A 23831-nucleotide genomic window follows, 5' to 3' on the forward strand; every position below is an offset into this window, starting at 1 on the left:
TTATCAGATCCTTTATGGCTCGCTCTCTGGTTATTCAGTATTGTCGGGGTTTTGATAGGTCTATGCTTCGTATGGGGCGCTACCGATGTGAGTCCCGCTGGATCAACAACCGAATGACTGCTGAGTAAAGTGTGCCAACTCGTGTGGACAGCCAACGCTCACTCCGACACCCAGCCTGCCGGAACCGAACAACCGGTACCGCACTCCGTTTTCAACCCTCTTGCACATGATCCCGCTCCTCTCGATACTGGTACTGGTAGCAGTTACAGCTCCATTAGGCTTCCTTTTGCTACTTCGAAAGACCGTCCGACACGTCCTTGTTGTGAGTATTCTGCTTCATTCTGTCGAAGCGCGATCCTTCGATCGAGCTGATGGTCATCATTCGACAGGCAACAGCTGTCGTGATACCGTTCATGCTCTGCGTCACGTCGTGGTGGGCTTTCATTGCGTCGTTCGAGGATGACAGCGACATTGGAGGTCCAGCAGACCCAGGCGGACGTTGGTGGAGCTCGACAGGCTTGCGCCTTTTCGCCCTCGTACCGTTCGCGTTGGCTATCTTGTTCGGAAGAATGGTATGGAAGCGGAGAAAGAGGCTCGAAAGGACGGTTGCTGTCGTCGAGGTGGGTGTCGAGTCGGAACTGAGGCGTATAGTTCAGCTCCGCTCAGCATATCGGTCTTCTTAGCTGTCCTCTTCATTCCTGCTGGATCATCCGCCAGTGTTACTGCTCACTCCCGCACTGCTCATGGTCTTCGCGGTGCTTTCCATACCTTACCTTACGCTACTCCTCCGGTTGCTACTAATCGGGTACTACCGACACCCGTGAGTTTCATGACGGGCGAGAAGTAGGCCTCTGGCTGACTGTCACGACCGATCCTTCTAGCCGCGAGAACACCTACATTTGGCACGTCAAGCCATACGCGGACATTTTAATCGTGGTGGTCTCCCTGCTCTGGCTCTGGACATGGGTCGTTGTCAAGGGGGTTGGGCGAGTTGTTACCGCTGCTGTGATCAGCGAGTGGTACTTTCACCGGTAAGTAGAGTTTTTCCGCTGTGGGAGTAATAGACGCTAATCAAATCGCTCCGGTCTTCAAGTAACGATCGAGACCCCCCTGCTACGGTTGATCTGACTGTCGCCGCCATCCACCGGGCCACGGGACCAAGCCTGGGCTCGATTTGCCTCAGCTCTTTGATCGTCGCCGTGATGCGTTTCCTGGGCCGTGTTGCCATCGAGTTGCGCAGGGTAAGGCTCTTTCCGATCAAAGTCGGTTCAGCATCACGGATGCTGATGGAAATCTATCTCAGGCATTGAACTCCAGGTCAGGGATGTTGCCGATACCAGTCGACCTGGTCGCGGCGATTTCCCCTGTCATCGTTATGCTTTCAGGGCTGTTGGACTATGTCAATGGCTACGCCTTGATCTACGTTGGGGTCACGGGCGAAGCATTCTGGCCCAGCGCCAAACGAGCTATCGGACTGGCCGGACGACGGAAAGGTTCTAGGCTGCTAGACTGTGAGTGATACCGTTCAGGTTATGCCTTGAAAGCCAGACTGAACCAGTATCTCATTTCTACAGACACCCTTATTAAATTGCTTTTAACTCTCTCTTCAACGACGATCGCTCTCGCTACGGCTGTAGTGGGGTATCTCTACGCAGCGCATGCATTGTCAGCTGCGAGCCACGCACCGCTCGCTGCGTTGCTGTGCGGAGGCGTGCCTTTCTTCGCTGTACGGGCATGTGCGGGAGTGCTTGGAGATGCGTAAGTACCCCAAGGAGCCAACCGCATCAGTCGTTTTTGGCTCATTCTCACATTTACTGTCAGTTCGGACGCACTCTTCATCTGTCTTGCCATCGACGAGGCTATCGAGGGTGACCATTGCACGCAAGCCAAGGCAGCTGTAAGGAAATTGGTTCATTTCACTATACTCGCCTTTGATGCTAACGCGGATTTGTATTTCGAAACAGTTTACGGAAGAGAAGCCCTTAGCACAAAGTGCTGTGTGATACTCTTAGAATTATGCGGTACAAGTTGTATATCAATGTCTGCTGAGCATATTGTGTATCTAAACGAAATGTACAAGTGAAACATCATTTTACGCGTGTCAAGCAAAAGCGCAATCGCTCGAACAAGCGCATCATCGACCTTGTGAACCTCGAACTGAGGTGATCAAGCTCGAACTTTAGATGTATCGTGTCCACTCGGACCACTTGACAAACACCACTATCACACCCTTACAGCTGCTGGATAGACGATAGTACATTCGGGATGTCCGCTACTGCCAAAACAACTCTGCCTAAACTTCTGGCAGGCCTGCCCAAATACGGTCAAGGACAGCTCGTCCAGCCTGTTTCTTGGAAAACCAAGTACCCCAACTCGTTCTACAAGATCACCCGAACAAAGCTTCGATTCCAGCAGGTGGATGAGGCCGGAAAGCCCATCGTCGCGTCGGCGGTAGCAGATAAAGGCAAGGCTAAAGAGCAGCCTAGGGAGGAGGACGAATTCGAGGAGGACAACGACGATGGAGACATCTTTGGTGAACTGGCCGAGGAGGAAGCTGTGGTTCAACACACCGGCGGTCGACCACACGGCAAGGCTTGGGGAGTGTTGTTCTGGAATGGTGAATTGTTGTGCCGAGGTAGATTTCGCTAGATCGGCAAGCTCACTTGTCCCTACTCCTCGCCGCTAACCAGGCCAACCCAAGATCCCCACAAGAAATGCTCGCAAATCCCTCACTCCCGAAGCATCTACCTCCATCATCCCAGAAACCGTCATCCGAGGGCGACTCAAGGAGTCATGGACACCACTAGATACCTCTGCTTTGAACGCCGAAATCAGGCAGGCGGTGGACGGGCTTCAGACGGGACGCAAGGCCAAGCTGCAGACGGGATACGTTCAGACGTCGAGGGCGGAGAGGAGGGAGGTCAGGAAGGATCGAAAGGAGATGAGGCAAGAGAAGCTCAAGAGCATGACGGTGGTGCTCCCGGCAGGGGAGGTATGAGGGACGCCATGAGCGGGTTGTACAATCCTGGGACTAGGCGGATGAACCTTGATTACGACATGTAACGACATCGACGCGGCCATTAAGAATCTCGAATGTTCAGCGGTCACGCCTTGTGTGGTGTTCACGGCTTGGTCACCTGATCACGACTCGGACGAAAGGAGTGATTCATGCGTGACAGCTGGGAAGATTGGGCACAAAGACAGATCGGCAAGGGTTTCCTTTGTCGAAGAAAAGCAATTCGCTAAGCGCTGCAAGACAGGGAGATATCGGGGCAGACAACGTCGGCATATATGCCCCTCTTGGGCCGCGACGTGGGTGGTATCTGCTTGAAGACCTTCTTAATCGCTGCCCGGAAGCAGTTTCGTTCTTCATTTCCGTGATTCAATTGCTAGACCGAAGATGTCCACTGTATCTACGCTTTCGGCAGGCGAAGGAATTGACGGCACGGTTATCACCGACAATGGCAGCCTGTACTTTCCGAAAGAATGCAAACAACTCCGGGCCATGCAAGCGTAAATTCTTTGTCGAAAGTGGGAGGTTGTATACGATTCTAGTCCGCTGACGAGCTGTAACTTCCAGCCTTCTGGACAACGTTACGGCTGTTATCGGCTTCGACGAGATCTCCACTTTTAAAGAGGTAAATTTGATGCCTCGCATGTTTCCTTCTATACGTGCCAGGATTCTGATTCTGACCTGTGAACACGCTCAGGAAACAACAGCCTCTGCAGGAACATCGTCAGGGGCCTCTAACGCCCTCAGTGAAAATGCGAAACAATGGGCTGGAGAAATCCGCAGGTACTTTCTCTATTGGTGCGATCAAGGTTTCATCCTCCCAAAGAATCGCGCAAGCGAGTACGTGGAGGGGTGGCATGCGGGGTTCGTCCTTCGCCTGTGGCGGGAGATCATTCGCGAGAGTAACGGAGATAGCGATATAGCAGACGACAGGTATTTGCCTGTGGTCAAAGGCAATGTTGTTACATTCCAAGTCATGTTTCGCCGCGTCCAGTCGGCGGTTCGGGATCAAGAAAATGACGAAGAAGTCTGGCGAAGAGCGTGTGAAGATGGTTACGTCGATGGAGTTTTACAAAACCGCGCGAAGGCTCAGCAGCGAGAGCCATAGGTTACGTCTCTCGAAGATGACCTTACAGTACGAAGAAGCGGAAAGGTGGAGTTTCCAGCTAGAGAACCATGCTTGCAGCTTGTTGTATGGCGTTTCGTATCGCTGGATGGCCGCTTGAAAGGAGGGCGCCTGCTGTCATGCTAATCTATCGTAACGTTTATTTCCTTGGAGACGCTTCCATCACATCATAGAGAGGGCGAACGACGGTAAGCCGGTTCAAACATGACTGAAAGGAGGCATTGGGATGTGACGCGATGTAGAACTTGAGCGATCAAAAGGTATAAGGTATAGTAGGAAGAGTGGACATGGGTCTCTTTCCGGCTGATCAATGAGCCTTTCACCATTCAGATTCCACCCTTCCGATCCCTTCAAGACAAACTGATCACTTCAAAGCCATGTCAAACGCCATGTCATCTTTCTTCCAAAGCAATGCGCCTGATAGCGACTATCACGATCTGGATGCATCAAGCGCGCGCACGGCTGAGTTATCCGCCTTGGGATACTGGTCAGTTCGCGACAATGACTTCGGTTCTTACACAGTCACAGAAGGCGACTCGAAAGTTACGGAACAATTCGTTGCTGAGATGCCAAACCGGTCGCGTATTGTTGGGGCAAGGGATGCGCATAGCGTGAGACAGCTGCAAAGGTAAGCTGTCACGACTCGTACCTGGTGTGTATGCGTGCATCGCTCTGATCCAAGTTCAATTGTTTACCAGACTCCTCCATCGTTTGCAGAATGCTTTGCCGAGCAATGGAATGCTTTGCCGAGCAATGGAGGCACGCAAGGGGGTATGATTTCTGCGTCGCTGACTGCAGAGCCGTCATGATGAAACTGTACGAGAGTTGTGTCGATCCTGGAAAATCGGCTGCTTCATTCATCGGACTGTGGGACAATGGCAACATCATTTAGATCTGGACTAATATCGTCCAGTACGATGTCGTCGCGAAGAGAGATCAAAGATGACAGGCGGATCAGGCCTTTTTTGAAGGGTTCTTTGTGTGTGTCACTGAGGCGATCTCCAGTCAGCCTAATGAAGCGGGTGACTTAGGCGACACGGCTCCGGTCTCAGAAACGTTCCGTGGAGCTGGCGAAAGAGGGCCATCGACTCCGGTACCGGAGGATGAGAAGGTTGCAGTATAGCGAGAACGAGCTGTATGCATAGTCAAGGACGATTCATGTTGTGGGATGATTGATTGTGGGACCTGGTCTCAATCCCGGGCTCTCAGCTGGAACAGGCGAAGGACATTGTGCAGCGAGTCTAGCCGCGTGAAGGTACGAGACGCGATTCTAGCGGATTATGATATGGTTGTACTATATGTAAAAACATACACGATCCAAAATTCATCTCGGCGAAGACCCTTCCCACCAGGTCTCGGTCTGCGCCCTCGTTGAAGTCCGAGCTGGATCACGATCTTCATCCGAATCTAACCGAGTAGCCACCGTCTCCCTCCTAGCCCGTCTTCTACGTCTCCTCTCCGCAGCCTCTCCAGGCGACAAATCCGCTGTATATCCAGTTCGATCATCCTCGCCCGCATCGTCCGGGTGTGCGGGCAAGCCTGTAGCGCTCGTAAAGCTGTCCTCTCCACCTTCGGGGATGTGCGATAGGGGTGTTCCCGAGCGGGAGGAAGAGGTGTAATAGTGTTCTGCCATGGGCTCTTCAAGCGGTCGAAAGGCTGGGCTAGGGGGTGTAGCAGGTCGTTTGGCGCCCTGTGAAGATAGTCGGCCAGATCAGATTCGGCAGGCGTAGATCGTCCAGGGTCAATGTTGTCCTTACCGCCATTCCTGTCGGAATCTCGTTCTTCTCCTCCTCCTCCAACATGCCTACCCATAGACCCTGATTGTTGTGCCCAACTCGCGAGTGTAACCCAAAATCATTCCACATCGTCTTGGTCGACTTCAACGACGAAGTGCCTATGATTGCGATCGAGCGGGTCATGAGCGACAGAAGAAGCACTGGACGACAATCGAATTCGACGCACCCATTCCTAATCGACCTAGAAGGTCCCGCACCCCGACCCCGTTCCTGCCTCGCATTCTGCTCAGGGAGACTCTTGTACTGCTTGTCGTTGCTGGGTGGGAAAGGTGAACAGGTCGGCCAAAGGGATATGATGGATGTGCCTTCGAGGGCAGGGTCGCTGAAAGGTCAAGATATCCAGCTTAGCCGACAGGTGATGCAAAGGAAGAGGAATCCAGACTTGCTGTCATCTATGTCATGCTGCGGAGGCTCGAAATCGTAAGGCACCTCGATCGCTATGGACCCAAAACCTTTAGATCAGCTTATACTCGTCACTGAGAATAGGATACTATTGCTCACCCTCATTAAAACCGGTCATCTTTCCAAAATCCTGTTCTTCGTCCTCAAAGGCAAACTCGAGCATTCGAATGGCCGCATCTGAACAGTGCAAGTGGGAGTATCGGTTGTCCTGTTGTCGGCAACGTGATCAGCCGTCTTGGCGCATTTCCAGCAGCGTTATCCCTACGTACCGTCATCTTATCGGATCACTTGGAGGCCACCTTGATTCTTATGTGAGAGCTTGACAGGAACTCGTTGTGATAATCAAGACGCAGCGGTGTAGACATGTGTTGTCGAATTGCCGACGATCGATGATTGATGTCGAATCGAGCTCATGATGAACCGACTTTCATACAGGATCGTTCTTTGTTTACAAAGTCGTCGGAGACGAGCGAGGCACAGCAGACGAACCTGGCTTGGACCTCGTGCTTGTCATCTTTTCAGACCAGACAGCGATATTAAATTCAAATTCAGATAGACGAAGTGACACAGGGTGTTATAGACAAGGTAGACAATGTTTGAGCAAGAAGGCAAAAAACGGTTTCATTCCTAAGTACAAGGCATTTGCGAGCCTCAAGATTGGTGCGAATCGACGGCCATGAGAGAACCGACAAAAGTCAAAATCTAGATGAGGGCAAGCGAGTACAAGCGTAAGTGACCATGGTGCAGATAGCAGTAACGTCGAGCAGTAGTCTCACCAGACGAGGTCGAACATCGACGATATCTGCGGGGCGAAAACGGCAGGTCGTCGTCAGCCTCACGTTCAGTTTGCAAGCCTGACAAGCGACTTACCCTCTGGGACCAAGAAGATGAGCGCGTTCAACTTTCTCGCGATCGAAATAGCCAACTTGGCTATAAACATGCAGGAGATCATTAGCTCCGGCCAATCCTACGTCCAAACGCAAGTCACGACCACCACTGACCGTTCGAACGCTTCTCCTCGTCATTCCTGCCTGGCGTGACCAAAGCGTAATCGACATAACCCGGCTTGATGGCGTTCAACAGGTCGAGGAAGAAGACGGCGTTACCCAAACCCGGGTCCTTGAACGACTTCATCGTGCTCGATTTGCCGCCCGACTTGACCTTTTCGTTGGCCCATCGGACCATCTCCATGTCAGTTACGCCTCGACCGTTCTTGCTCAGCGAGGCCAAGGTCTGGTTGATCGACAGTCTGCAAAGACACCCGAAAGATGTGAACATGAGCTCCAAAGAATCTTCACAATCTGGTCACATCGACTCACCTCATCAACTGCCAGACCAGACCGAGCACCAACGTCTTGGTCCCATCGACGATATCACTCCCTTGAATCCCAACCATGTGCATCTTGTTGGCAGTGGCCAATTCGACGGCATAGTTGGTGTTCTCGACCGCCTTGAATCGGGACAACTCTTGGCCCTCCTTGGGCTTCGATACCCGACGCCAGATGACGCTACCGGGGATGACCTTGTCGAACCCTTGCAAGAGGACACTACCATCCTTGAGGTCTTCGAACAAGTTATAAACACCCGGATCGACATCGAGACTGTTCAGCCAGAGGGTGAACACTCGGGCTTCTCGTTCACCCTCGGCGTCAAAGTCTTCGATCTCGGGCGCAGGGACGTCCTCGAGCGGTTCGAGACCCGGGTGGGTATTGAAGAGATGAGCAACAAAGGCCAAGTTCAATTTGGGGTTTCCAGAGACGAGCGAGTTTGGCGTGAGGAATCGTCGACAGTTGATGTTGTCGGCGTTCTGCAAGACCTGTTCGGCACGTTGGTGCAGGTCCGAAGTCTGCAAGGGCGATCGAGAGCAGTTTTCGGGTGAGAGTTGGTTCAGCAGTACAGTGTAGTTCTCTCCGTCCGACACGTCCTTCGAAAAGTTGGCGACGCTGTTCAGAGCACAGATACACGTCAATTTCGAAAACCGCCTTGGCTTCTTGAAAGCGACCGCACTCACCGCCTCTTCCAACCGGCCGCCTTGAGGTGAAAGTTGAACCACCTCAACAAGATCTGATCAGGCGGCAGCCTCAAAAACTCTTCCAAAGTCTCCCCATCGTCCAACAACCTGTACAATTCCGGATGATGCTTGATATCGATCTTGCTCAACAGTCCTCGTCGGATGATCTGCCAGATCAGACCCAGGATCAAGTGTTCCCTTCCCTCGGAAATGTCTTGAGAGCCGATGTTGACGACGGAGCATCCGATACCTTTGGAAGAGGTGATGACGATGTTGTTGTTCTCGGTGATCTGGAAGGCGTTGAGTTTGCGTTTCGAGGTGGACTTGTTGAGGACTCGGTCATCGATCGTGTCCGGGACCGAGTCGTTGATAAGTTTACACAGGATCAGACCATCTGCGAGCGGGATGTTGAGACGGTCAGTCTCCAGGAAATCGGGCAGAGGCACGGCTCATGTAAAGCTAACCTCGGCATTCGTCAAACAGTTGCATGGTGTCGGTCGGGATCGGTAGCAGGTGACCGATATCGGCATCGCCAGAAAGAACCTGCGAAACAAGTTCCAGTTCATATCGTCAGCGATGTATCCAGGAATTGCAAACGCATCGCTGCCTGTACTCACAGCATTGATATGGTCGGTAAAACTCCTCCTCTCATCCTCATTAATCGTATGCTGCGCATTAGTCCCTTTCGTCCCCTGCACCGCGATCTTGCCCTTGACCGCCTCCATATCACCCCCAGCGCCCTGTTTCAACAACGAATGCAATTGTACCCAGTCTTCCAGCTCGACCTTGCCCGAAGCGTCGATGTTGGTCCGCTTGAGTGCTTCTCGGGCGGAATCGTATGTGGCCGCGTTGGTCGAGGTGAGGTGCTGGAGGACGGCGGCCTTGTCCAGGCTACCCTTGTCCTCGACATCGATTTGGCTGTAAATGCACAGAGAATTGAACCTCGATACCGATAGCCAACCTCCATGACATCGACTTGGGAATGACTGCTCACTTGAACTGGTTGACGAGGCCCATGACCTCGTCCTGCTGCAGCGTAGGGTACTTTTTCGCTAGCTTGATCGCCTGCATCGTGAGAATTGCTTGTCTAGTTTAGATTATAAGATGGAAAGGATGCTCAGAGGCTGTTGTATGTGTTGACTGGCTATCGATGGATGTAGATGGTCTGAATGATACGTTGAACAGTGTCGGTCGATAGAAGGATGCGTCATAGCCTCAGCCCAGACCGGCGGACAGTTCCCGCCGGAAGATGGCTGTCGCGTGAGCCATAGACTCGAGGGGGACCGCGTCGACGACCTCGAACCGAACACGGTAGAGTTCCAGATTACTCGGTCGCATACATGCAGAACACCATCCCTGTGGCTACTAAGTGGTGTCGCCCTCTTCGATCTCCCGACCATGTCCGCATCATGCCCTTCTCATCACATCGCATCGCATAACGTACAGCCGATCATATCGCCTCGAATCTACTTGTCGTCCCCCTCTTCTCCCTTGATCAATCCCAAACTGACAATGACCCCCTTGGCGCTCTCCTCGTTGGCCTTGCGTGCGTCAGAGTGCTCCGTAGCAGTCTTTTGGAGGAAGTGGGACTTGATTTGCTTGGCTCGGGCGATCTGTGGCAATGTAGAGAAGGGGCAAGTGCGGGATGTCAGCTTAGTTCTGGGTTGGTGTTTATGTCTAGGTCGTCGTCCTGGAATATAGGTTTGGAATAAAATATTGGGAAGGTACGACATGATTGAAAAGGCTTCCGAGCGATTTCCGATGTCCGGCGAAGATTCGCCCATGAGCCAGGATTTTGCGACGTATGTCGAAATATCCTTCTCCGGCCTGCGTCTTATCGTGCCGACTCTCAACCCGTCCACCGAGTGCGAAGGGGTGACCTCGACTCCAACTCGTTGATATCCTGGCTTAACGTGCGGTTTCATTCCCCGAGCAACGGTTTGCTAGACCCGAGCTTCCATCCGCCTTCGCCCCCGCCTCGCTCCCTATTTCTTCACTCCCCCCTGACACCCGACTCGTGGGTCGAGCGCTTTCACTGCCGGCTTCAGCGGGTTGCGATGATCCCGAATGAGAAAAGGGTTGCGTGAGGATCCCATATTCCTCTCCGTCAAACCGCGGCCCGAGGTCCATCTTCCTCGGCATCAACCTCCCGCTTTCAGGTCCCATCGATAATTCCACCTGAGCCACTCTTTCTTTTGGCCGACGGACAGTCCAAATCGTAATATTTTCGGCCTCGGAGCAGGTTGAGGATTGTTCGAAGCCTTATTGTCGGTTTCCGATCCGTCTCCCGAACCCCTGATGTCGTTCCAGGTGGACCATCTTCCTAAATCGCTCATTCTCCTGGTCATAGGTCGGATACCCTCTTGTAACCGACACCACATCGTTCCGCTCCAAGACGACCAGACAGATCAAACGACGGAATAAAGCCCGGCTCCTTGACTCACTTCCTTGGTCCTATGCAGACACTCTAGGTAATCGTCCTTCGTCAACACACACTCCTGAGGGTCCTCCGCACCGGCGTAACACTAAATCCATCACGCAGATTCAAGAAAAAGAATGAGAGATCATCAATATCGACACCGTTGCTGGTACGATTCAGAGACTACATGTGCAAGGGGGCTGAGACGGACCTTCATGAACTCGGTGAAAAAGGCATTGCATCGGCTTGGGCCGTTGTTGTAACCGAAACCGGCCTGCAGGTGCGATCCAGGTAATCAGTCATACACTCCTCTCGCTAGCCTAACGGTTAAAGAACTCACACTCATTCTTGCAGGCTCTCGAGGATGGTGTTGAGGATGTTGAGGGAAGGTCGTTAGGCGAGGTCTAAGCGGTGATAAAGGTCAGCGTTTTGATATCGAAGGTCGATGAATGGGCCGTCTAGCTCTGGGTGATCAAAGTGGGTCGGTCGGGAGAAAATGACACGTCAGACTTTTTGTGGCAAGGTGGAATTACGTGAAGGCCTTATCATTAGCGGGTTTCATCTTCTGTCATACATCAACAGAATCTTGGTAAACTCAGCGCGGCAACTCGGTACATTGGGGACTACCGGACTACCTATATAAGTTTAGGACTAAGCGAAAGAATTCAACCTAGCCAGACCGCCGCATATTGCAAGTATGTCAGCTGCAGATCTCGGCAGCTTCCCTATTCGTGCGCCTGGTAAGCATAGTGGCTGCATAAAAAATTCGAAGCCCTACGCAAAGCGAGTTTCCCGCTGCCAGGCTAGCCCTATATTATGTACACATCTCTAGATGATGCATCGTCGTAAGAAACGTATTGGAGCATTGATAACTCGTAGCCCGTCGTAAAAGAAAGGAGCGATACGTCGAATCCCGCTTCTTGTCAACATTATAGACGTGCTAAAGCGCACTCCAAGTATGCCCGAGTCTGCTTCGTCACGTTCCAAACCGGGTCTAGAGGTTGCAGACCTAGTCTCGTGCTTTCTGATCCCGACTCGCTTTCGTTGATGAGGATCTCCTCATTCATAGCCAAAGCTGCTAGTGCTAAGTAGGAATGAAACGGATCTATCAAGTAAACCCGTCAATCTGGTCAGATCACTTGGGAAACGAATGTGGATTGGCATCGCGAATTCACCTGGGAACTCGCCAGCCGCCTTGCCGAAACCGCCGATTGGAGATTGTGCGCCGAGTAGAGCTTGAGAGTTGGCAGAGACGTCGAACATCGATTGTCCCGTCAAGACCTGCCGCAGCGCTCAGGATCAGTTTGAGTGGCCGAGAGCTGGCTTCCGAAAAGAGGACCTACCCGCATGGCCGCACCGCACCAAAAGCTATAACACACGTCCTCGTCCTTGCCGGGTCTGCCTTGGAATCCGCCCTCTCCATCGCTTACTTGTCGTTGTGATAGCCAGCGACTAGCGGATTCCGAGTCGAACGAAGTTGAGCCTAGTAACGAGGCCGCCGTGACGCAGCAATATGTGGTCCCGCCTAGTGAAAGTCAGGAGAATCAGCTACGCTGGGGAACGCACGCCTGGACGGTAGCGCCCACCTTGAGCTTCTAATCCTGGACGTCCTCCGAACCCGCCTTCCCATGTCTATCCGATTTCAAGAGGACCACAGAGTCAGTGATTGCCTGTCCAATGCCTCGCGCGGCCACAAGACGACCCCCACCTGGCATGCTACAATCCACCTTCTCGTCTTCTCGATGGCCTCCTCGTTCGTGCGACGTTCCAACTCGGACAACTCGAGTCCTGACAATCTGATCCAATCCCGGATGACTGAGGCGCAGTAAACCATCCTAGCATCGGATTCGAAGGAGGGTTTCGGTCGGTCAGGCGTAGCGCTCAGTGGTAGCGTTGCATATCTGACCAGATCACATGATAGGCAGGTCAGGACAAAGCGACCAGAAGCAGATGACAGGCCTATACTTACGATCCGTCCGGTTCTTGACAGCTGTTGACGAATTCCCATAACCCTTTCCGGTTCAGCCTGGACAGGTCTGCTCGTAAGATGCCCAGGATGAGGATGGCCGTATACGTCGATGGTAAGTGAGCCGGGTTCGAAGATGTCGCCGCCGATGTTGAAGGTCCCGCCTTATCGGTGTTCATATATGAAGAACCTCTAAATCCACCGTTGGCTGTATGTGATCAAGCCGAATCAAATATTAACAAAGTGCTTTTACCAGACGGTCGAAGTAGGACGAGAAACATACTGACGGTCTTGCATCTCCCAAACCCACTCTATCCAACTTTCCCTAGTCTTCCTCTTCGCTTCATCTTCTCCTCCTTCCAAAATACCCTCGAAATACCCAAGAAGATCCAGTCCTCCGACGCAGAAATAGCCTAGCGTCATCCTATCATCAAACCCAACCCGCATCTCCGAATGATCAGCTCGACCCCTCTCTCAAAGCCTTATTCGAAGCTCGTCGATAAGGCTGGACTTGCCTGTTCCCATCCCCCTCGGTAGCCTTGCTAGGCATAGCCTGTAAGCACCGCCTGAAATACGCTACATGCGCATTCCGCTTGAAGGTCGATTGTCTCGAGCTGGTCGATTGCATTCTTGTGCCTCAGTCGTTCTCGCTCCCGCCTGTCCAACTTTGAAGACGATCTCTTCCCAAATCAGAGGCACGTTATCCTTCTTGATGGACTTGTATGGTAGCAGATAGTCCAGTCAGATACAATCGTGATGCTAAAGATCGTGCAAGGCCATAGGTCACTCACCCTTCAGAGCTGTTTTGTCGCGAGCTCCGGCTGTATTATTGATGCTCGCGGAGGTCCGTCCGTAAAGACTATAGTCCAATCTTAATATCCAATTGTGTATCCCTCTGACTAGCTGGTTATCTAAGAAGTCGGTGCTCGATAAAGACGTGAATGGATGCGAGATCTACAGAATTCAAGTTTGTTCGGAGCTGAGTGGAAGTTGGGGGATTGATGGGATCGGACAAGACCGACTCTCGACTCTCGACCTCGACCGATCCATTCTCGACAGCGTGTACAGTCAGGGGCAGGGAACAGCTGGCAGCTAGGGTTGTGCAACTTCGGAACGGCGAGTCTGGCAATGTAACAAGATCATAATCCCAAATCTTGCAAACGTCTCGGAAAACCAGCATCCGACCCGACTCGTAATACGTGATCGTTGATCATCATCATCTCATCATACAGTCGCATTACAAAGGAGCAAGTGCAGTCCACAATCGAAGGTTATAAAAATGGGCGGGTATAGCGAAAACACGCTCGAGGTTCGTGTTCGATATCCCTGAGCGAAAAGCAAAGGTCGGGAGGGAGATTGTGTGTATCGTCGGGTGGCCAGTCCAACGGGGATGGGCGAGATGTCGGTGGGGAGGTGATGGGAAAAGTAATGGGACGAAAAACGACCCGATTACTTGCCGGCGGAAGAGAACTTGGTGACCGACTTGGTTCCCTCGGAGATAGCGTGCTTGGACAATTCACCGGGGAGGATCAACCTGACGGCAGTCTGGATCTCTCGGGAAGAGATGGTCGATCGGTTGTTGTAGACGGCGAGCTTGGAGGCCTCGGTGGCGATTCGCTCGAAGATGTCGGCGACGAACGAGTTGAGGATGCCTAAGAGGATGAAGGAGACATGTTCGATGTCAGCAAGAGAACGGAGCGAAGATGTCAAGACGGAGGCAACGCACTCATGGCCTTGTTGGAGATACCAGTGTCGGGGTGGACCTGCTTCAACACCTTGTAGATGTACGAAGAGTAAGACTCGGTCTAAGGAAGATCAAGAAGCGTCGTCGTCGTCAGTTTCAAAGATCTCGACCAACCGCCGGTCGCTCAGAATGCTCACCCTCTTGGACTTCTTCTTCTTCTTGTCGGCACCCTCAGCCTTGGGGGCGGCGGTCTTGGCAGCCTTAGCGGGAGCCTTGGAAGCGGCAGGGGCCTTGGAGGCGGTACCGGAAGAGGCAGGGGCCTACGAGAAGCAAAGTAGAACGAATCGGAAGTCAGACGACATCGTTCGGTCGAGGCAAGGTAAAGACGTCGCCGGAGAAGACTGACCTTGGAAGCTTGAGCGGACTTGGGAGCCATTTCGATAGAGTTGATTGGTGGGTTGAGTGGAAAGTCGAAGGCGGTTTGAAAGTCGAAGTGACGATTGAGATGAGATGGTTTTGGTGAAGAGAGGTGGGATATGGACGGAGGGGTTGATTGGAACGAAGTAGAGATGGTCTGGCCTATTTGAATGGCGAGCGAGGTGAGAATGGGATTGTGTGACGCGTCCAACGCGTTGCTAGGAGGGGAGGGGGGCAAGGGGGGACGAGGCAGGCAGGCTGGGTATGAATCGGATCACGTGAGACCCCATCTCGCGCGCGGCCGAGACGAATAAAAGACAATAAAAGACAACGGTTGTCTTTTATTCGCGCCATCCTCGTCAGCCCGCCTCGCTCTCGCCCTCTTGCATTCGCGTCGCCCCACCCTGCCTCTGACGACGCGCGCGTCTCGCGTCACCCCATTCTCACCTCGACTCTGCGTATATAGCCATCGACCTCGTCTCGTTCAACTTCAACTCTACATTCTCGATCCAGTCTAGATTCTCACACACAAGCTCTCATCCACTCTCGCTTTTACCTTACCACCTACCACCACCCACCCAACTTTATCAACTCGCTCTTACAATGTCTGGCAAAGGTGGCAAAGCTCAATCCGGCGAAGGTGCCGCTTCCAAGTCGACCTCCCGATCTTCCAAGGCCGGTCTCCAGTTCCCCGTCGGTCGTATCCACCGTCTCCTCCGAAAGGGCAACTACGCTCGTGAGCATCGAAGTCTCTCCTCGTATCTACTTCCCCGACTGACCTTTCGCGTTCAACCTCGCAGAGCGAATCGGAGCTGGTGCCCCCGTCTACCTCGCCGCCGTCCTCGAGTACCTCTCTGCCGAGATCCTCGAGTTGGCCGGTAACGCCGCCCGAGACAACAAGAAGTCTCGTATCATTCCCCGACACTTGCAGTTGGCCATCAGGAACGACGAGGAGTTGAACAAGCTTCGTACGTCGGCGTCTTCGATTTGTTCCGATCGGGTTCCGGTCGCTTACATTACTCTACTTATCGTACTCGCAGTCGGAGGAGTCACCATCTCGCAAGGAGGTGTCCTTCCCTCGATCCACGCCGAGCTCTTGCCCGTCAAGACCGCTTCCAAGGCCAAGAAGACCCAGGTCTCGCAGGAGGTCGTGAGTCATCGCTCCACCTTTCATTTCTCTTTCGTACATTCGCTTACACGTCGCTCGCTCGCTCTTTAGTAAACTCGCCTCACCGCACCCAACAATCCACTCGCCCATCCTCGAGGTCGACGATCGCTTCCTGGCCAGTAGCGCCAATCTTCCCCGACTCGCCCTTTTACAACCATTCGCTCTTCGCTGCCTCCTTCTTCCCAACTCCTTCGTCTCTGGTCTGCAACCCGTTGTTTCTCCTTTGTCTCGGTGTATTAGTCTATTTTCGAGCGGGTTGTAGGGTTCGATGTCGGGGATGTTGAGGGAACCTCTTTCTATTGATTTCGTACTTTTGAATGACGATGATCATGAGATGATGATTTGAACATGGTGTTGGTCGCATGGTCCATTGAAATTCTGGTCTTCGTGGCTAGAGCTGTTCGTCTTGTGCGACTTGTCCGTTTCACTGATGATCACGTTCCGGATCGATGGATCTCATTCGACTTGGTCGAAGCCGTTCCGACCGGTTTCTCAGTCATACAATCAACCATCGCTCCGAGCGGTGAGACCTCACTGAACATCCCCTGTAAGACGATGCTGCCCGACTTGGCGCCTCTTTCGACGGGGACAAGGAAGGCAAGCTCGTATTCTGAGGATTCATCCAACTCACTTCGCGTAACTTAGAGTCGTTGAGATTTCGCTCGAACGACGAGTATAGCGAGATCAATCAAAGAAGTGGATCGCGCTGAAACCGTCCCTGATAACGTAGGGTTCCCAATACCTGGTGGTAAGATGACCAGGCCGACGAGGGGTTGCTCAAAACCTGATTAGAGGCCCGATAGGGGCTCGCGGGTCTAGACTGCAGATAAGGTCAATCGGAGTCAAGGTCGCCCGAGACGGGACGGGAGCAGCTAGCAATTTGAGGTTTCGAAGAACGGGGAATGGGATGTGTTCGCCTGATCATATTAGGTGAAATGCCATACATGAGACGTGATGCAAGGGGAAGTGTGGAGAGCGCCGGATTTGCTGAAAGTCGAGAATGTGGTGGATATGGGAATTGGGATTGGCTGTTGTCGGATGCCGAATGGATGCGGTTGATTTTCAATTGCGACGACTGGAACTTCGAGGTGTCTGCAAGTACAGGAATGATCGACGATCCAGGTAATTATCGGATATATCTAACGACGCGGAAGACATGATGCACGTGTAGCATGGTTTTGCTGAGGACATCGTTCCCATGTCATCATGCTCGGCTTATGAAACGGGGATACCAGTGTTTCAGCTGGCGCCCGTCGACCGCCACTAAACGAGCACATCCATTGTCCTGTGGGCGAATGTTTGTTTGAGCGATCGCGCTCGGCAGTTTCACAGATGGCGACATATGAGCAGAGGTATTGCCCGGGGTCGAATTCATGTCTACGACTTTGAGCTCATCGAGAAACGCCGCTAGACTTCAGGTGTATTTCCGCTTGTAGGCAAAAATGCGCTACGATGTCATCGGGCAATGAAATTTCGGTCTGTTCGAGAATCGAGATACAACGACACAATGATAGGCGCGATTCGTCATGCAGTATATTCGTATTTTTGCGAGGTCCCAAAGGTACAGAATAGTAGAGTAACATATGTTTGACCTAGATGCGAGCCGTCTCTGTCTATGAAACGAAACCGCCATTGCGCGAATGAAGCCGGGAAAGCGACGGGCTTTTCTGATTGCTATGGCCCGTTCTTTGACCTCGTGGTCTTACAGCGCAAATGGTCGACTGTAAAGGTACAATCGATACGCCTGTACGAGCCTTTGAAAGGGTGTCTTTGTGCTTGCACGACCATACCAGTAAGGACGAGCGAGTCTGCTCGCGCAATTCGCGGATCAGCCAGTTATTGTATTAACGCGGCTCGTGGTGGACTTCCGAATCGACGTTCACTTGGCTCATAATCGTCTCAGTTCACTCAGGGTTGTGCCTTAGGCATTTCTATGCAATCCGCTTGTGTCCCGACAGGTGGCGGACTTTGTGCTCTTTGTTTTTCGTTTTTCATCGGAGATTACGGCGGTCGACGCGAATGTACGGAAGTTATATGTCCTGGAGCAAACTTGGTGTCGAGCGAACAGCACGCTGAAAGCTAAGGCTTCCCGAGCGCAATGATACGGAAATCAGGTTCGGTTGCGTCGGTGGCACCCGGTGCGAATGTACTATGACGATGGTATCAGGGTGAACATCGGGCTCGCGAGCGCGAGCCGAGTTCCGTCCGCGTCGGGTGTGGGTACATGCTCGATCATTGACGTCGATGTTTCTATCACGCGATAACATCGCAGTACCGCAGTCGCTGTCACCGCAAGTGTCGCCTCATGCCAAAGGTAACGCTGTCAAGCTTGAGATCGGAGATGGACAATGATCGGGAAGTTTGGATTTGAAACGGACGGGCAAAAGTGGCGCGCGATTCGAATGGAGGGCAAATGCAAATCGAGGCGGACGAGGCTGGTGGAGGGGATATGTTGAGAGGACAGGGACTCGGGTAACCTATGACAGATATCAGAAGGCACGACCGGGCATATAGAGGCAGAATCGTTCGAGGGCGATCAGTCGAGGGCGGGGGCGCGCGGGCGCGCCCCAGGTGTCGGAAAGGGGAAAATTTGGGAACAGGGCGGAAAAAATGCAAAAATAAATGGAGACACTGAGAATCGAACCCAGGGCCCATCAATGTTGAGCTTGAAGCTGCGAATGATGGATTTTGCCACTAAACTATATCCCCAAACGATGTTGAGCTTGTCTCACATCGGTATACATCAACAAACCATGTGGACTCTGCAGAAAACGCCACCTCTTATCTCTTCAATGGATGTGATCGTGAGATCCTGTCAACATATGAGCGGGAGAGCTATCCGTGTAGGTATCCATCCTAAGCGGGGTTCATCTCAACAATGACGGGCCTTGATGACGGTCAGGCAGGTTTGCACCACAGACGAGCACAATCCTCTAAAACATCACATATGAGCACTGGATGCCGGCTGGGGGACGACGCATGGCAAACACATGGGGAACAGCCTTTGCAGATCAGCTAACAGGATTGATCGGCATGGCCAGTCCTCTGTCACATCGAAACGTGAACGGTGGGCGACGGGAGTGTTGTGACTGTGTGCCAAGGATGATTGTCATCCGTGTTGCTATAAGGCCTGGCAGCCGACCTGCCGGGTCTTGGGGTAATAAGGTCGCGGGACTGGGGAAAGGTAACGGTAGGCATAGCGATGTAATAACGGATGTCTAACTACTACAAGGTACTAGTTAGACGCCTACGAGAACATCTCCTAAAAGGTCTCCGAGAGGGTCTCCGAGAGGGTCTCCGAACGAGACCCCGAGGCGACGCGCACCGTAGGTCGCGCGTCACGTGACGCCTATAATAGTTGCCAGCAATGTCCATCTCCTGATGGTTCGATGATCACGGGTAGTTCTCCCTTGTTCAAGCGAGTTGGCTCTGTGGTTCCAGACCTGTCCCAACGTAGACGTCTGTGCATACACATGCAAGGATCTCTCATAGCGGCTTCTGTGAGAATCCAGCCAGAAACTTCGCTAGTCCTCGCAGACCATACCCCGGAGCTTGATAATGTCACGCTGCTGAATGATGGATTGCCACTAAACTATATCCCCAAACGATGTTGAGCTTGTCTCACATCGGTATACATCAACAATCCATGTGGACTCTGCAGAAAATGCCACCTTTTATCTCTTCGATGGATGTGATCGTGAGATCCTGTCAACCTATGAGCGGGAGAGCTATCCGTGTGGGTATCCATCCTAAGTGGGGTTCATCTCAACAATGACGGGCCTTGATGACGGTCAGGCAGGTTTGCACCACAGACGAGCACAATCCTCTAAAACATCACATATGAGCACTGGATGCCGGCTGGGGGACGACGCATGGCAAACACATGGGGAACAGCCTTTGCAGATCAGCTAACAGGATTGATCGGCATGGCCAGTCCTCTGTCACATCGAAACGTGAACGGTGGGCGACGGGAGTGTTGTGACTGTGTGCCAAGGATGATTGTCATCCGTGTTGCTATAAGGCCTGGCAGCCGACCTGCCGGGTCTTGGGGTAATAAGGTCGCGGGACTGGGGAAAGGTAACGGTAGGCATAGCGATGTAATAACGGATGTCTAACTACTACAAGGTACTAGTTAGACGCCTACGAGAACATCTCCTAAAAGGTCTCCGAGAGGGTCTCCGAGAGGGTCTCCGAGAGGGTCTCCGAACGAGACCCCGAGGCGACGCGCACCGTAGGTCGCGCGTCACGTGACGCCTATAATAGTTGCCAGCAATGTCCATCTCCTGATGGTTCGATGATCACGGGTAGTTCTCCCTTGTTCAAGCGAGTTGGCTCTGTGGTTCCAGACCTGTCCCAACGTAGACGTCTGTGCATACACATGCAAGGATCTCTCATAGCGGCTTCTGTGAGAATCCAGCCAGAAACTTCGCTAGTCCTCGCAGACCATACCCCGGAGCTTGATAATGTCACGCTGCTGAATGATGGATTGCCACTAAACTATATCCCCAAACGATGTTGAGCTTGTCTCACATCGGTATACATCAACAATCCATGTGGACTCTGCAGAAAATGCCACCTTTTATCTCTTCGATGGATGTGATCGTGAGATCCTGTCAACCTATGAGCGGGAGAGCTATCCGTGTGGGTATCCATCCTAAGTGGGGTTCATCTCAACAATGACGGGCCTTGATGACGGTCAGGCAGGTTTGCACCACAGACGAGCACAATCCTCTAAAACATCACATATGAGCACTGGATGCCGGCTGGGGGACGACGCATGGCAAACACATGGGGAACAGCCTTTGCAGATCAGCTAACAGGATTGATCGGCATGGCCAGTCCTCTGTCACATCGAAACGTGAACGGTGGGCGACGGGAGTGTTGTGACTGTGTGCCAAGGATGATTGTCATCCGTGTTGCTATAAGGCCTGGCAGCCGACCTGCCGGGTCTTGGGGTAATAAGGTCGCGGGACTGGGGAAAGGTAACGGTAGGCATAGCGATGTAATAACGGATGTCTAACTACTACAAGGTACTAGTTAGACGCCTACGAGAACATCTCCTAAAAGGTCTCCGAGAGGGTCTCCGAGAGGGTCTCCGAACGAGACCCCGAGGCGACGCGCACCGTAGGTCGCGCGTCACGTGACGCCTATAATAGTTGCCAGCAATGTCCATCTCCTGATGGTTCGATGATCACGGGTAGTTCTCCCTTGTTCAAGCGAGTTGGCTCTGTGGTTCCAGACCTGTCCCAACGTAGACGTCTGTGCATACACATGCAAGGATCTCTCATAGCGGCTTCTGTGAGAATCCAGCCAGAAACTTCGCTAGTCCTCGCAGACCATACCCCGGAGCTTGATAATGTCACGCTGCTGAATGATGGATTGCCACTAAACTATATCCCCAAACGATGTTGAGCTTGTCTCACATCGGTATACATCAACAATCCATGTGGACTCTGCAGAAAATGCCACCTTTTATCTCTTCGATGGATGTGATCGTGAGATCCTGTCAACCTATGAGCGGGAGAGCTATCCGTGTGGGTATCCATCCTAAGTGGGGTTCATCTCAACAATGACGGGCCTTGATGACGGTCAGGCAGGTTTGCACCACAGACGAGCACAATCCTCTAAAACATCACATATGAGCACTGGATGCCGGCTGGGGGACGACGCATGGCAAACACATGGGGAACAGCCTTTGCAGATCAGCTAACAGGATTGATCGGCATGGCCAGTCCTCTGTCACATCGAAACGTGAACGGTGGGCGACGGGAGTGTTGTGACTGTGTGCCAAGGATGATTGTCATCCGTGTTGCTATAAGGCCTGGCAGCCGACCTGCCGGGTCTTGGGGTAATAAGGTCGCGGGACTGGGGAAAGGTAACGGTAGGCATAGCGATGTAATAACGGATGTCTAACTACTACAAGGTACTAGTTAGACGCCTACGAGAACATCTCCTAAAAGGTCTCCGAGAGGGTCTCCGAGAGGGTCTCCGAACGAGACCCCGAGGCGACGCGCACCGTAGGTCGCGCGTCACGTGACGCCTATAATAGTTGCCAGCAATGTCCATCTCCTGATGGTTCGATGATCACGGGTAGTTCTCCCTTGTTCAAGCGAGTTGGCTCTGTGGTTCCAGACCTGTCCCAACGTAGACGTCTGTGCATACACATGCAAGGATCTCTCATAGCGGCTTCTGTGAGAATCCAGCCAGAAACTTCGCTAGTCCTCGCAGACCATACCCCGGAGCTTGATAATGTCACGCTGCTGAATGATGGATTGCCACTAAACTATATCCCCAAACGATGTTGAGCTTGTCTCACATCGGTATACATCAACAAACCATGTGGACTCTGCAGAAAACGCCACCTCTTATCTCTTCAATGGATGTGATCGTGAGATCCTGTCAACATATGAGCGGGAGAGCTATCCGTGTAGGTATCCATCCTAAGCGGGGTTCATCTCAACAATGACGGGCCTTGATGACGGTCAGGCAGGTTTGCACCACAGACGAGCACAATCCTCTAAAACATCACATATGAGCACTGGATGCCGGCTGGGTGACAACACGTGGCAAACACATGGCAAACAGCCTTTGCAGATCAGCTAACAGGATTGATCGGTAACGCCAGTCCTCTGTCACATCGAAACACGAACGGTTTGCGGCCGTCCTTACACTACCCTACGCCCCCTGTCAATGTTGAAATAGAAACACATTATAGTATGTAGTAAAACTGCATTGTCAAATCTAGCGAAACAATCACAAGTCGCATATCGGCGTCTCACGGTCAACTCCACTTCAATGCGCCAGTATGCTGATGAACACCTGCAGCATGCCAAATTTGAACTCGCTTGACACATGGTTCAAATACCTGTGCCATCGTTGTAGCGAGTCAGGAATAAGAAATAGCGCTGGCAGGTCGCCCCACGTCTCGGGAGGAACAATCGAGCTTCTTGGTCGTGCTGCGTCCACAACGCTCGAGGCCATCGCACTACGACGAACAGCCACAGCAATACAGCTGCTGTTTTATAGTCTACAGTTCGAAGCTGGGATCGCGAGTTGGAGTAGGAGTGATAACATTCGACTGACGATAATCCGCGACCCGGCAATTCCCACATGGCCCCCCTCCCGTCTCCTGGCCGGAAGTATCATCCATCTCGGATGGTGCCGTTTTGTCTGCCGATCTGGAGTATGCCGACGAAGGGGGGGTAGGCGAACAGATGGTAAGTCGCGGTGACTTGCTTGTGATCGTATTCGGTTCGTCTGCTAGTGGATAGGGAAAGGAAGGAAATTTTCTTGTTTGTGAGGGAGTAGAATGGCTGTTGTTATATATATGTAGACAGGTTTCGTCCCCAGAGGACTCCCAGCGCGGACGCTAATTTCCGATCAGGTCTTCACGAACGAGTAAGAGTCGTTAGTGATCAAGTAATAGTGGGATGCCTTTCGCACTCAAACGCAAAAAGTAAACTGTTCTGCTGCTACCACCTTGACAGATTCACCTATTGAACAATACAAGAAACTTGTTCAACGGGGTGGTAAAACGGCGGGGTGGCCGGGAATAGGAAGCTTAGGTATTGATGGCTACACTTCAGCCCGTGCTTTACTCATCAGGAAGGTCAAGGTGGCCTTTTCCAAGAGCCTAGTCTAGCTAGTCTCGAACCGCGAGCGAAATGACAGCGAATATCGCACCAAGACACAACGCTTAGTATAGATTGTTCGACTGAAAATCGTATGTAAAGTAAACAAGGTATGTCATATGTCGTTGCTCCTTGTAACCCTTTCGACTATACATCGTTGTGATAGCATGTCGTAAAAGATCGAGAGTCTTCGATTGT

The 23831-nt window shown here is 52.3% G+C and overlaps 8 protein-coding genes and 1 non-coding gene across 9 annotated transcripts; 3 read left to right on the top strand and 6 right to left on the bottom strand.

The window, feature by feature from the left end:
• Positions 1 to 371: 371 nt before the first annotated feature.
• On the top strand, positions 372 to 2083 carry HD553DRAFT_275666 (plasma-membrane choline transporter-domain-containing protein; the record flags this gene model as incomplete). The annotated part of the gene is made up of 7 exons (XM_046177915.1): positions 372 to 620; positions 684 to 820; positions 882 to 1031; positions 1094 to 1241; positions 1304 to 1511; positions 1575 to 1758; positions 1822 to 2083. The coding sequence occupies 7 exons, from the start codon at positions 372 to 374 to the stop codon at positions 2081 to 2083; spliced, it is 1338 nt and encodes a 445-aa protein (XP_046034272.1).
• Positions 2084 to 2265: 182 nt separating this feature from the next.
• On the top strand, positions 2266 to 2998 carry HD553DRAFT_344585 (uncharacterized protein; the record flags this gene model as incomplete). The annotated part of the gene is made up of 2 exons (XM_046183001.1): positions 2266 to 2617; positions 2691 to 2998. 2 exons carry the CDS (start codon positions 2266 to 2268, stop codon positions 2996 to 2998), a joined length of 660 nt encoding a protein of 219 aa, XP_046034273.1.
• Positions 2999 to 5402: 2404 nt separating this feature from the next.
• On the bottom strand, positions 5403 to 6714 carry HD553DRAFT_316385 (uncharacterized protein). The gene is made up of 5 exons (XM_046180618.1): positions 6607 to 6714; positions 6437 to 6545; positions 6322 to 6372; positions 6102 to 6257; positions 5403 to 6033 (listed from the first exon to the last, which is right to left on the bottom strand). The coding sequence occupies exons 1-5, from the start codon at positions 6610 to 6612 to the stop codon at positions 5801 to 5803; spliced, it is 555 nt and encodes a 184-aa protein (XP_046034274.1). The 5' UTR covers positions 6613 to 6714; the 3' UTR covers positions 5403 to 5800.
• HD553DRAFT_316387 (putative Fimbrin) lies at positions 6708 to 9510 on the bottom strand. The gene is made up of 9 exons (XM_046180619.1): positions 9343 to 9510; positions 8966 to 9266; positions 8813 to 8891; positions 8349 to 8742; positions 7657 to 8280; positions 7339 to 7586; positions 7208 to 7267; positions 7114 to 7139; positions 6708 to 7039 (listed from the first exon to the last, which is right to left on the bottom strand). The coding sequence occupies exons 1-9, from the start codon at positions 9417 to 9419 to the stop codon at positions 6989 to 6991; spliced, it is 1860 nt and encodes a 619-aa protein (XP_046034275.1). The 5' UTR covers positions 9420 to 9510; the 3' UTR covers positions 6708 to 6988.
• Positions 9511 to 11171, bottom strand: HD553DRAFT_316389 (uncharacterized protein). The gene is made up of 4 exons (XM_046180620.1): positions 11108 to 11171; positions 10979 to 11041; positions 10793 to 10873; positions 9511 to 9961 (listed from the first exon to the last, which is right to left on the bottom strand). The coding sequence occupies exons 1-4, from the start codon at positions 11111 to 11113 to the stop codon at positions 9815 to 9817; spliced, it is 297 nt and encodes a 98-aa protein (XP_046034276.1). The 5' UTR covers positions 11114 to 11171; the 3' UTR covers positions 9511 to 9814.
• A 131-nt stretch (positions 11172 to 11302) lies between these two features.
• On the bottom strand, positions 11303 to 13714 carry HD553DRAFT_332258 (terpenoid cyclases/protein prenyltransferase alpha-alpha toroid). The gene is made up of 9 exons (XM_046182055.1): positions 13525 to 13714; positions 13249 to 13450; positions 13021 to 13157; positions 12737 to 12941; positions 12476 to 12668; positions 12354 to 12399; positions 12111 to 12292; positions 11943 to 12048; positions 11303 to 11872 (listed from the first exon to the last, which is right to left on the bottom strand). Exons 2-9 carry the CDS (start codon positions 13359 to 13361, stop codon positions 11697 to 11699), a joined length of 1158 nt encoding a protein of 385 aa, XP_046034277.1. The 5' UTR covers positions 13362 to 13450; positions 13525 to 13714; the 3' UTR covers positions 11303 to 11696.
• Positions 13715 to 13901: 187 nt separating this feature from the next.
• HD553DRAFT_299322 (histone-fold-containing protein) lies at positions 13902 to 15031 on the bottom strand. Its single transcript, XM_046178605.1, has 4 exons — positions 14824 to 15031; positions 14615 to 14737; positions 14460 to 14538; positions 13902 to 14385 (listed from the first exon to the last, which is right to left on the bottom strand). The coding sequence occupies exons 1-4, from the start codon at positions 14851 to 14853 to the stop codon at positions 14183 to 14185; spliced, it is 435 nt and encodes a 144-aa protein (XP_046034278.1). The 5' UTR covers positions 14854 to 15031; the 3' UTR covers positions 13902 to 14182.
• Positions 15032 to 15256: 225 nt separating this feature from the next.
• On the top strand, positions 15257 to 16349 carry HD553DRAFT_299326 (histone H2A.2). The gene is made up of 4 exons (XM_046178606.1): positions 15257 to 15570; positions 15635 to 15802; positions 15875 to 15984; positions 16054 to 16349. The coding sequence occupies exons 1-4, from the start codon at positions 15438 to 15440 to the stop codon at positions 16054 to 16056; spliced, it is 414 nt and encodes a 137-aa protein (XP_046034279.1). The 5' UTR covers positions 15257 to 15437; the 3' UTR covers positions 16057 to 16349.
• Positions 16350 to 18625: 2276 nt separating this feature from the next.
• On the bottom strand, positions 18626 to 18711 carry HD553DRAFT_t94. Its single transcript has one exon. It is a non-coding gene; the product is annotated as a tRNA-Ala (tRNA).
• Positions 18712 to 23831: the final 5120 nt, after the last annotated feature.

Source organism: Filobasidium floriforme (genome assembly GCF_021052385.1).
Source record: "Filobasidium floriforme strain CBS 6241 chromosome Unknown HD553scaffold_20, whole genome shotgun sequence".
NCBI lineage: Eukaryota > Fungi > Basidiomycota > Tremellomycetes > Filobasidiales > Filobasidiaceae > Filobasidium > Filobasidium floriforme.